Raw genomic sequence first — 13,001 nt, forward strand, 5'->3', positions numbered from 1 at the left:
GTTCTGTGAGTGTTGCCATTTTACAGATGAGCAAACTAAGGCACAGAGAAGTTAATTCACTGCCCCTTAATACCTATTATGGATCAGTTATCTAAGAATTTTGCAAAGCACCCTTCCTTTGTCCTTGTTCTCATCCTCATTACCCCTCAGTTATATTGCCATCTCATGGTTCATAACTGGGACCTCACTTTTCAAAGAGACAGGAAGTTAAAATGTGAGTGCAGTCAAATAGCTAACTCTTCCTACTGACAGCTCAAGGTCTACATATGAATATCTATTCTCCAGCCCCTGATCCACTTCCTTTTATTACCAAAAAATGCACTTACTTACACCCAGAGAACTCTGCAGAGAGGGGTAGGAACTGCCCCTTACAGCTGCTGTGACTTGTTCATACTCCTGCAATGACAGAGTGATTAAGAGTAGGCATCATGTCCTGACTCTTCTGTTTATTAGCACAGAACTCCTGATAAATTGTCTCTCTCTCCTTCCTTTATTTCTCTTGCTTGTCATATTGCATTGGCCAGACCATTCATTATCAAGTTGCATGTTAGCTGGAATGGCACCTAACTTATCCAGGCAATAGTTCTCTCACCTGAAAAAAGGAATTCCTGAGACTCATCTCAGGGTTGTCATAAATATTAAGTAATCTAAGAAATTTAAAATACTTAGCTTAGTACCTGTCATGCACTAAGTACCCAACACGCACTAGGTGCTGTCGTCACCCACACAAAGTTCTGGTTATCCAGGGAGGAGGACTTTCTTGCAACCCAGAGAGGTGCCCAGTTGTTCTCTGGGCTCCTGCTTGGCCCTGCCAGGTGTCTCCTTTTCACTGTACCTAGTAGTTTACTGCATATTTTCCCTCACACAGGTACCTGTACAAACTCCGTGATCTTCACCTGGACTGTGACAATTACACAGAGGCTGCCTACACGCTCCTTCTCCACACCTGGCTTCTCAAGGTACAGTCACTTTGGGTGAAGGGCATTTATGCTGGGATCCTGACAGGGCCTCACAGCAAGTTGAAGAGTGAAAAAAGAAAAAAAAAGAAAAATAATCCAAACATTTTGTTTTGCCCTGTGTCTCCAAACTCTTGAGCTGGCAGGATACTTTTTGCACTGCTTCCCTGGTCACATGTGGTTTTGAGTGATCTTTACATTTAGCAACAGCAACCCCCCTTCGAGGTATGTTTTGCAGTTTTATATAATATCTAAACTGCTATTGACAGTAAATCATTGGCATGCCCACTGAGCTGCATTCCTTCCATTGAGAACTTAGCTGTAGCTGAGAAAAAAATCAGAATGATTTCCTTTGGCTTTGGGAGAGCTGGGAGCATGTTTCTTAGGGGTTCGAAGTAAATCCCTACAAACAACACACAGAGAGCCAATAAAGAGTAAGATAGGTGCAACTCAACAAAAACCAGGAGGCTTCACAAGTGGAAATTGCAGCCCAGCATCTCTCTGACTGACACGGGCATCCAGGACAGGCGGGGGCAAGCTAGCAGAGGGGAGGGTGTTTGCAGGGCTTCATCTGACTCCTGATCACTGTGGTTTTAATATTTCATGTTCCCTCATTTGTCTGTTTTGGGACTTGGGACATTAGTGCTGCCTGGAGGGCAACCTCCAAATATCCTGGGTACTCATGCCTCAAAAGGGCAGCCTCTCCAGTGGCACCCCAAGTTTCCAGAAATAAGCTGAGTTCAAGAAAGGAGGAGAGATGGAAAGGACAGGGTGTGTGTGTTTGGGGGCGGGGGGTGGTTCCTGCCTTTAATCCTAGGAAGACATCTGCTCTTGGCAGCCTCTCGGCCCTGTGTGACTTCCCGTGTCTTCTCTTCACAGTGGTCGGATGAGCAGTGTGCATCACAGGTCATGCAGACAGGCCAGCAGCATCCCCAGACCCACCGGCAGCTCAAGGAGACGCTCTATGAGACCATCATAGGCTACTTTGACAAAGGAAAGGTAATCTGTCCCTGCCCCCGCTCTCTCTATGGGGACCCTGGCCACTGGAAGGATGGTTCTCTCCCATACCTTACATCCAATCCATCCTCAGCTCTGTCAGATATCCCTCCAAATCCTAACTCTGATCACTTCTCTCCACTTCCTCTCCATCTCCATTCCTTCCACCTCCATGTAAGGCACCGACATTGCTCACCTGGGCACTGCGATGGATCCTAAACAATTTTCCTGCTTCCTCCACTACCCTCAACAGATCATCCTCCATATAGCAGATAGGATGATCATAAAACATAGATTGGATTATGCCATTCCGCCGCTCGCAATTTCCCAATGGCTCCCCCAATCTACTTAAAACAAATTACACAATCCTTCCCATGGCCCATGAGGCCCCGCATGAGCTGTGCCCTGGCTGCCTCTCTCATTTCATCCCTGCTGGGGTCCCTCTTGCTCACGTGCTCTATGCCAAGCTCTTTTCAAACTCAGGGGCTGTGTACTTGCTTTTCCCAGCTAGAAGCATTCCTCCACCATAGCTGCCCACTGGAAGGCTGGGCTTCACTCAGATGTCACATGCTAAGGAGGCCTTCCCTGAACACCACTAGACAAACCAGCAGCACCTCTGCCCCGGGTTACCCTTATGGCTTCTTCAAAGCGCTTGTTCCTATGAGACATCATCTTGTTCATTTTTACTTGTTTATTTTCTGGCTCCCCAATTTAGAATGCTATGAGAGCAGAGAGTTGTCTTGCCCACTGCTAAATGCCCAGTGACTAGGATAGAACCTAGGAAGTTCTGTAGGCGTATGTCCTAGGTTCTGTTCTAATCACTGGGCATTCATAAATGAATGAACTGAAGGGATGAATGACATGCATTCTCATCTTTGCTCTTTAAACAGCAAGGATGTTTGGCTGGGTTTGGTCAGGAGATTGGCCAGACCAGCTGCTGCCCAGCTCCAGCCTCTGGTGGACCTTCAGGAAGTACCAGCCCCAAAACTGCCATGCACCCTATAGAGAACATTGCTCGGTGGCCACATGCTCAAGCTCTGGGGCCAGATCTGCAATCCTTGCTCCTCTACTACCTGCCTTTCCCTAGACCTAAGAGACTCCAATTCCCCACCCATAACAGTGAGATGCTAATAGTACCTTCTTTCTAGTTGTACTGTGAAAATAGAGTGAGAAAATGCACGTAGAGCAACCGGCATAGGACCTAGGGCATAGTAATAGCTGGTGAAATGTCAGTAACCATCATCATTACCCTACTCCACCACTTCCTCTCTCAAGCCTTTCTTGAGTCCTCGGGCTTACCTGCAGCCCTCCCTCTCCTCTGCATTGCAAGACCTCTTACAGTTCATCAGGATATAATTTAGCACTTAATTTGGGCCTGTCCTGTCACTGTAGTTTATTGCATCTGTCTTAGTCGGATCCTTCTACCTTCTCTGGAAAGATAAAATGAGGTAATGTCTGTGGAAGGGCTTATAAATTCCCAAGACTCAAGCAGTTGGAGAGCACTGTTTTCATAATTTACAATTATAAGCCTCTTGAGGGCAGAGATGCTGCCATCCCTTGAACCTCCTGCCCTGCTGGGTGTCAAGTCAGAGCTTACTATTTGTTTATCAACTGATTAAGTACGTTGCAGTGTGAGAGCCTAAAAGTACACGTTGAGCTTTGTCCTCAGCAAGATATTCAATTCAGCCCACTCTGTGCTGAGCAGAGAGGAAAAAGGCATGATCCCCAACCTTAAAGAACTTACCGTCTAATGGGCAAAACAGACATGCCAATAATAATATTTTTTGCATTGCCCTTTAGCATTGTGCAATAATGGGGAAAAAGGCAAGGGAACAAGGTGGTGCCAAAGTACTTTGGGAGCAGAGAGGAGGGAGCAGATGGGTATAGCTTACCCTGAAAGCCACTGCTATGGAAGCTTCTAGAAGGAAGCCCAAACTCCTCAGCACCCCCTCAGCTTTCGTTCCCTGTACATCCTTAGGGAGGCTCATTGCTCCAGGCACACATGCTGGCTGCTGGCTTTCTACTCCATAAGTTCATCTTGCCATCACCTGATAGACTCCTCTAAATTCCTCAAAACCAAATGATTTCATCTATTGATGTATATGCTTTGTCCACTTATGTTCCATGAGAGCAGAGTCTGTGTCTCATCCATCTTTATATCTGTTTCATTACTGCACACCACACCATGCCCAGAACCCACCGTGTGCTTAGTAATGAATGTGTAAGACTCAGAGAAATTAGTGACTGTCAGAGGTCCCAGTGACCACACAGGCAGACCTGGGAGGAAATCCCAGGCACCTGACTTCCTGCCCCACCCTTTCCCTGGTCTCTTAGTGCTCTCTTAACCCATGGGGAGAGCATTTCTTCTTCCTGTTCACATTATGGTGAGAAGTAGACAAAGACCTATACTTGAGCCCGACAGTCCCCTGGCCCAGCCCAGGGGGATTACCCCAAACTTCAGGTTCAGGGTGAAGAGAAAACCCCAGCCTGGCCCGTACACTTGATTCCTCCTCCCAGCACATAAAGCATTTTTATGCTGCTTGCTAAGCTGTCCGTGGGTTTACAGCCATGGCTTCTCCACTCGGCACTTGGTTTTATTTATTTTTATGCTTGGATGCAGAGAGAGCACTTTTGCTACACAGCTCACACTGCATTTTGGCAACCTCCCCTCTTTCCTCCTCCTACCTCCCCCAGCTTCTCCATTTAGGTGCATTTTCCATTTTAAACTGAAGGTGAAATGTAATGGGTATCCCTTGAGATTGCCAGCCTCCGGTCCACCATGCATCTCCCCTGACTCTGCAGACCGTCCTGACCTCCTTCGGTCTAAGAGAGTAAGGTGATCTATTGACTCTCATCTAAGACAGAGGAGAGAAGAATTATCCACTACGTCTAGAGTTTCTTTGTTTAGAATTTTTTCTCTTAAGATGGAGAAGACCTACTATTAAAAAAAAGTCTTAATTTTTTTTTTTAATACTCTAGCACCACCCCTTCCACCTCTCTGCTACCTGACTCCTTACTTCCACACATCAAATAATCCCATTAAAAAGCGACAGGATTGGCAGAGAAGAAGAATCCCAGGACTGAATATCAGGAGAACTGGGGCCTGGTCCCAACTTTGTCCCTGGAAACTCTGACCTTGAGCCACCTTGTTCACTTCTCTGTGAACCATTTATCTTTGGAAAAGGGGGCCAACACCTCTCTGAGGAGGCTGAGGGAATCAAAGTTTTCATTCACTAAACACGAGCACGTGGGAGGCAGGGACTGAAGAGCAAGGTCCTGGAGACACACACGGGGGCTTGCATCCTGACCCTGCTTTTAGTGAGGCGTTTTGACCCGGGACAGGTTGCTGGGCCTCTCTGAACCTCTGTTTCTTACCTGGACAATGAAGATGCTGTCAGTTACCTCTCAGAGTGGTTGTGAAGAATCAGAGCACGTAAATAAAGGGTTTAGCCTCATCTGTGCCTACTCAATTGTTTATCAAGAAACTCCAGTGAGAGGCCAGAGGAAGGTCATCCTCTCTAAGAAGCCCCCAGCCCCCGCTGTATGGGGGGTGGATCTGGGTCAGAGCGACGTTTTCCCCTCAGTCCCAGGAAGCACAGCTACTCCTGGGTCCCTTCCTCAGCAAGGGCTCTGCAAACCCAGTGGTGCCACCTCACCTTTGTCCCTGTGACCTTCCTGTAGATGTGGGAAGAGGCCATCAGTCTGTGCAAGGAGCTGGCGGAACAGTACGAGATGGAGATCTTTGACTATGAACTGCTCAGCCAGAACCTGGTAAGGCATCCCCTGGGAAGGCTGAATGCCCTGCAGGCTGGGTGCTCAGGGCCTCAGCTCACCCCAGATCCTAGGGAGATGGGGATGAGGGCCAGGCGGGGTTAGGGAAATAGAAAATGAACGGAAATAGGACCTGAGCGAGACTGTACTGAGCATCTCCCTTCCCATGGGGAGTATTTTCAAAGAGAGATGTCGTGGGGAAATGCTTCGGTGACAGCTTCTCAGAGGGAGCATTGAGTACCTGCGTGGGGCTGCAACTGCCGCCGCTGCTGCAGACCCAATAAACGCTGTGCTACATTTGCAGTAAAAGTTCCACAAATCACTAAACCAATTAAATAAAAACACAAATCTGTGCTTTCTGATTAACAGATAAATCACATTAAAATGCTCCCCATCTGGTTACTCCCATTAGCATCTCGATGCTCAGGATTTGGTGGGGGAAGTGGAGAGTGAGGGAAGCCAGCCCAGCCAATCCTGCTTGTACTGCATAAGCCTGGGTTTGGCGGGGAGCTGGACTCTGCAGGGAAATGCAGAACTTTTTGGCTGCTTCCCTCCTGCCTATCCTCCCCACATATTTTCTGGCTGCCTGAGCAGCAGGACCCCAAGGACCCCTCTTAGCCCACTTAGAGAGGCCAGGCCAGCGACTTACAGAGTCAGAATGTTAGGAGAGGATTGATAGCTTTTGGTGGGGGGAAGGTATGGTGATCTTGTTAAAAACAGCTGAGCTGTTAACTGTTTTCACTGTTTGTAAGATAATACACAAATACACACACATGTGCTTGCACCAAGAGACACCTGATACCTGCCCTCGTGTACCTCCACATTGATGTTTGCCAATGCCTATGCCCAAGACACACACACAAACACACACACCCAGGATACATTCAAGCACACACTAATGAATGTGCACTTGCCTGCACGGAGTCCACATCACACAGGCACCTGTCTAGATCCACATATATCTTCCAGACTGTATCAAATGGAAGATGCCATCGATCATACACCATTTTTATTGTGCCATGTCATGATTCCTTCAGGGCCAACTGCAGTTATAAGATGCCATTAGGTGTAAAGTAAGATTCAGACTGTTTCCAGAGATGTTAAAATACGAAAAACACACACCTCTTAGAATAGATGAAATGTCTTAGGTATACATGCATGGGAGAACATCTGTATCGGGGGCATTTATTCATTCCATAGCCTCACAAATCCATGCCCAAGTGTGCTTGGAGGTGGGAGCAGAGATGCAATGATAGGAACCCTGGATGCAACTAACTGGGTTCAGCTCCATGCTTACTGGCTGCTTTATGAGTTACCATTTCTTTATCTGCAAAATGGAGATACTCATGGGATTATTACAAGGATGATTCAAGTAACCATGCTAGTGTAGGTAGAGTGATTAACACAGTCCCTGGTATACTGTAAATATAGCTATTACTATTGTGATTATAGACATAGCACAGATATGTAAATATGTGCACATGGCTCATTGGCTCTGGTATAATGAAAATGTCTTCACTAAGACCTCTTTGAGTTGAATGTGCCTTTGATACACATCTGTGTTGCAACAAACCTTGTTTTCTTCCTTTAGATCCAGCAGGCAAAATTCTATGAAAGCATCATGAAAATCCTCAGGCCCAAACCAGACTACTTTGCTGTTGGATACTATGGCCAGGGATTCCCCTCCTTCCTGCGGGTGAGTTTGGGGGTGACTTGGACACCAGGCGAGAGCCCCAGGGCCTCGGCATCTCAGCGGTCCCTCTATGCTTTGAGGATTTGCTTGTGCTCAGAAGCGGTGCTCTTCTCTGTCTGAGTGCTGCCCCCATCCCCAGGAGACTCCCCAGTCAATAGCCCTCATCATAATCACCAGCATTTCTCATCTACTGTGTTTCTCTAACTACACAGCAACTACAGCTGCCTCGTGAGGTAGTGAGTTCCTCGTCACTGGAATGAGGTGTTCAAAGAGAGGCTGGAGGATGTTTGCTGGCAGAGATTTGCTTTCAGGAGTTACTGTAGAGCAGTCGTTCTCAGACTTTTTGGTTTCAGAAACGTCTTTCTCTCTTAAAAATTATTGAGGACCCCAAAGAACTTGTGTGTGTAAAGATAATCTCTATCTACATTTACCACATGAGAAATTAAAACTAAGAAAATGTTTTTTGAAGTGTTCATTTATTTGAAAATAACAATAATGGTCCAGGCATGGTGGCTGATGCCTGTAATCCCAGCACTTTGGGAGGCTGAGGTGGGCAGATTACTTGAGCTCAGGAGTTCGAGACCAGCCTGGGTAACATGGTGAAACCCTGTCTCTACAAAAAATACAAAAATTAGCTGGGCGTGGTGATGCGCACCTATAATCCCAGCTATTTGGGGCCTGAGACAGGAGGATGACTTGAACCCAGGAGGTTGAGGCTACAGTGAGTCATGATGGGGCCACTGCACTCCATCCTGGGTAACAAAGACAGACCCTGTCTCAAAAAATAAATAAACTTTAAAAAATAAAAATAGCAATAATAAACCCATTACATGTTAACATAAACTGCAATTTTAGGAAAAATAGCTCTATTTTCCAATAAAAAAAATCAGTGAAAATCATGAGATTGCTTCACATTTCTGCAAATCTCTTTAATGTCTGACTTAAAAGAAGACATCTAGATTCTCCTGTCTGCTTCTGCACTCTGTTGCGATCACACATCATGCAGCCTCAGAAAGCTCCATCGTACACTCATGGGAGAATGAGAATGAAAAGGATAAATAACATCTTTCATATTATTGTGAAAACAGTGTGATCTTGTGGTTCCTGAGAGGGTCTTGGGAACCTCAGATGTCCCTGGAACACAGTTTCTGAACCGCTGCTGTAGTGGCCTATTTACCCATCACGTGACGAATTGGATTAGGTCACCAGTAGGCTTCCTTCAGTCTGTGAGCCTATGGTTGAGCAATGGGGTGAGGGAAATACAAAAGAAATGGCAACTCTCGTCTCCAACCTCACTTGATTTAGTCTAGTCAAGGAGATAAATCACTCACAATTATTAATCAACAATGAATGGGGAACTGAGAGTGGGCCTGCAGGAGTGATTGCCATGAGCCGCAGAGAGGGGTGCGGGTTTCATGGAGGAAGTAGAGGTGGCTTCCCAAACCTGGCTGTATGTCAGAATCCCCTGGAGAACTTGTTAAAAGTTCGGACTCCTGGGCCCCACTCCCACAGATTCCATTTCAGCAGATCTAGAGTGTGCCCTGGGAATCTGAAGGTTTTTCTTTTCTTTTTCTTTTTTTTTGAGACGGAGTCTTGCTCTGTTGCCCGGGCTGGAGTGCCCGGGCTTGATCTCGGCTCACTGCAACCTCCACCTCCCGGGTTCAAGCTATTATCCTGCCTCAGCCTCCCAAGTAGCTGGGACTACAGGCACACACCACCACGCCCAGCTAAATTTTGTATTTTTGTATTTTTAGTGGAGACTGGGTTTCACCATGTTGGCCAGGATTGTCTCCATCTCTTGACCTCATGATTCACCTGCCTTCGCCTCCCAAAGTGCTGGGATTGCAGGCATGAGCCACCGTGCCCAGCTGGGAATCTGAATTTTTAGAAGTCTCCCAGGCTCCTTGGACGATCAGCCAGGTTTGGAAGCACTGATATGTAGAGATGTATGACAGATGTGTGTTTGGACAGAAGAACTTAGGGGCCATTTTAGGCAGTATGGGTGGCACAGATGTCTAGAGCAGAGTTTCTCAACCTCAGCACTATTGATATTTTGGGCCTGAAAATTCTTCATTGTGGGGCTGTGCTGTGCATCGTAGGATGTTAGCAGCATCCCTAGCCACTACCTGTAGGTTCTAGTAGCATCCCTCATTCCCAGTTGTGACAACCAAGAAATGTTTCCAGATACTGCCAATGTCCCTTGGGGGACAACATCACCTCTAGTTGAGAACCACTGGTCTATAAGAGACTAACATGGTCAGGAAGGATAAAGAGTGTGTTTTCACAGGCTTAGAGCCAGAAGCCAGGTGATGAGGATATGAATGCTGAGCCCTTCCAGCCCACAGGTCCAGCCCACATGGCCCATTACAGGCAACGGGGAAATGTTGTGGCCATGTATATAGGAGAGTGGGTGTGACACAGTGAAACCTGAGTGAGTAATTATTCTGGAAGCTGTACATAGGATGGTAAGAAGAAGAAAGTTCTCAGCATCCATGATCTTCCCTTCTTCTAGACCCAGACCCTTTAAAGTAGTGATGGCCTCTGCTAGGTCAGTGAGTTGAGCCCTTCCTTTCCCTGTGGGGAAACCAAGATGAGAGTGATGCACTGGACATCCCCATGGACCGTGGTCATTTTACAAGCTCGTCAGCTTTGCTTGGCCCCTTTCTTCATACCTGGGTCACCAAATCTCTAATGAGCATCCTTTCTCTGCAGAACAAAGTGTTCATCTACCGCGGGAAGGAGTATGAGCGAAGAGAAGATTTCCAGATGCAGCTGATGACCCAGTTTCCCAATGCAGAGAAGATGAACACCACCTCTGCCCCAGGAGATGATGTGAAGAATGCCCCAGGCCAGTGTATCCTTGGAGAACGCCCTAGCCAAGGGGCCAGACCTGAACAGCCCTGCTAGGGCTGCAGCCCAGAAAGACCCACCTTAGAGCTCAGGGCTGCTGCCAGAATCATTGCAGTGGTGCCACGTTGCAGGAACATGCAACATGTTCTTTGGATCCGTGTTCTTTGGATCCTTTTCTGGACTCTTCATGATCCTGGCATCTTGAGCTCTGTTAGCTTTGGAAAATTTGTCTCCATTTGGTGCTTTTCAAAAAGTGTGTGAATGTGAGCTAGAATGTCAACTGCATAAGGAAAGACGCTTGCTCTGGCTTGCTCCCTGCAGTAAGTTCCCATCTCCCGTGGTGCCTGGTACAGAGTGACTCCCAGTAAATATTTGAGATGAGATCCAAAGAACCCATCTCAATACATCGTAAATGTTGCATGCATTGATTAATTCATTCACTCACTAATTCATTCTTATATTGAATACTCTCAAGCCCTGACTCTATGCTAAGCAAGGTGCAAGGGACTGGAGATTTTCATTCACAAAGTGGTCCTACGTTCAGGGAGCTTACAGTGTAGCAAGTAAAAGAGGCGTTAAGCGACTAATTGCACTATTCCATGTTTATTTACAAAAATATAATCTGTGCCTCGAGGAAGCCATGCAGAGTACTGTGGTTGGGAAAGGAGAGAAGGCTTCCTTGAGGAAGGTGATGTTTGAGATTACAAGCAACCAAAGCTTAGCAGGAGGTGGGGAAAATATCCCAGACAGAAGGAAGAACACTTGTGTGCAGAGGCCTTTGGAAGGAAGGAGCATAGCAGGCTCCACAGACTGAAATGATACCACACTGCCATCATAATAAAATCAAAACTGCTAAGCAAGCCTGCAAGGCCATCCATGATCTGACCCCTGCCTGCCTGTCCAACGTCACCCCTACCCCCATCCTTCCTTCCCTTTCTCACATCCCTCTGACCACAGTGGTCTTGTTTCTGTTCCTGCGATATGCCCAGCTTGTTCCTGCCTCTGAGCATTCATATTCTCTGTTCCCTCTGCTTTGGATGCCCTTCCTCAGCTCCTTACATGACTAGCTGTCTCTTACCCATCAGATCCTAGCTTGGCGTCACCTTCTGGAAGAGGCCTGCCATGGCCTTTCTATTGTCTAATGTGGCCTTTTCTGAACTCTTCATGACCCTGGTATCTCAAGCTCTGTTTTCTTTGGAAAATCTGTCTCAATTTGCCATTATCTCTGGCGCTTTTTAAACATGCGTGGAGTTGAGCTAGAATGTCGGCTCCATGAGGGAAGATGCTTGCCCTGGCTTGCTCCCTGCAGTTAAGTGCCCCCCTCCCTAGTGCCTGGTACAAAGCGACTCCCAGTAAATATTTGTTGATTAATAGAAATAAAAAGAAAACAACACAGAAAGAGGAAAGAAGAAAAGAGATAAATAAATAGAGAAAGGGAGGAAGGAGGCAGAGAAACAGCCAGCTCAGTTGGAGTACACAGCACACAGAAGTCGCATGGGGTGATGCTAGGGTGTCGTATAAGTGGTTGCCAGTGCGGCCAAGCATGGTGTTTAGTGGGCCAGCAGCCGGTGCTGGGCAACAGACAGGATTCACATGGCAGGGAGCATATAAATGCAAGGATAGGGCCAACTGCTGAGCCAGGGAGCACATTCACTCAGCCTAGCTCCCAGCATTGCACCCTTTAGCACAAATTAAGTTACAGCCTTTAAAATGGGGTTGACAGGTTGCATGGCTGGTCTGCTCAGTCTGCTGTACTTTAATCCAAATATTCTTCTCTCCGGTGGTAAATATTCATCTGTAACCTTTTCATTATGCTTGCCTGCCCTGCGTACCTGCTCTACCATGGTTATTTGCAGGAGCAAATGCAACTGGTGGTAGGCTGGGCTGGTTACAAATATGAGTTTGGTTATAGGCGAGACATGGGATTAGTTCTAAGGCTTTTCTAAGTGGACCTCCTGGGATTGAACAGCTCTGTGGCCTTTTAACATGAGGCTAGGGAGAGAGAGTACGTGTTCCTGGGACATAACATCTCCCCTGGTTCAGTGCCAGGAGGCAGGTGCAAAAGAAAAGGGGAACGGCTAATATTTGCTAAACGTCCTTTTCTTGAGACTGAGGGCTTTATATCCTATAAAACCCTCTAAGGGGAGTGTTAATTTTCCCTATTTCATGGACAAGAAATATGTGGGGCAGAGATGTAAAGTGGTTTGCCTAAGGTTACAAAGCTAGTTAGTGATGGAACTGGTACTTGAACCCCACGATCTGTCTGTTTCAAAACCTATGTTCTAGTACATCATCCTTTTTAAAAAGATTGATGAACAGCATTCTCTTTATTAACTGTTTACCATGTACTAGGCATTTTACACACATTGTTGTTTTACCCTCCAATACTTATACAAGTTAGGTATTATTGCTTTCCTGCATTTTGCTAATATGAAAACTGAGGCTCACAGAATTTAAGCAGCTTGCACAAGGTCACAACTAGGAAGTGATGGAGCTTGGATTTGAACTCAGGCCTACTTTTTGACAAAATATTGAGTTCTTAATGCTCTCTTCTCTTGCCTTCACTTGTTAAAAAGCTGATAAGCAGTCTGAGAGGGTGACAGATCTGATTTCTCACTTACGTATCCAAGTAGGGAATGATAATTGAAAGCCAAAGTCTCTTTGGTTGGGAGTCTGCAGTTGCCCAGCCCTCTGGGGCCCCAGTTCCACGCATACATTCAGCATGTGGCATAACA

At 46.6% G+C, this 13,001-nt stretch overlaps 1 protein-coding gene across 2 annotated transcripts in view; it reads left to right on the forward strand.

The window, feature by feature from the left end:
* The window catches only part of DOCK2 (dedicator of cytokinesis 2), a 442,257-nt gene that overhangs the window by 398,861 nt on the left and 30,395 nt on the right, over window positions 1-13,001 (forward strand). For both annotated transcript variants that reach the window (XM_054487363.1, XM_054487364.2), the window contains exons 37-41: window positions 869-959; window positions 1,836-1,955; window positions 5,634-5,723; window positions 7,315-7,419; window positions 10,129-10,270. In XM_054487363.1, the coding sequence (XP_054343338.1) occupies window positions 869-959; window positions 1,836-1,955; window positions 5,634-5,723; window positions 7,315-7,419; window positions 10,129-10,270 (548 nt within the window). The remainder of the gene's footprint in view (window positions 1-868; window positions 960-1,835; window positions 1,956-5,633; window positions 5,724-7,314; window positions 7,420-10,128; window positions 10,271-13,001) is intronic.

The sequence above is a fragment of the Pongo pygmaeus genome, chromosome 4 (genome assembly GCF_028885625.2).
Source record: "Pongo pygmaeus isolate AG05252 chromosome 4, NHGRI_mPonPyg2-v2.0_pri, whole genome shotgun sequence".
NCBI lineage: Eukaryota > Metazoa > Chordata > Mammalia > Primates > Hominidae > Pongo > Pongo pygmaeus.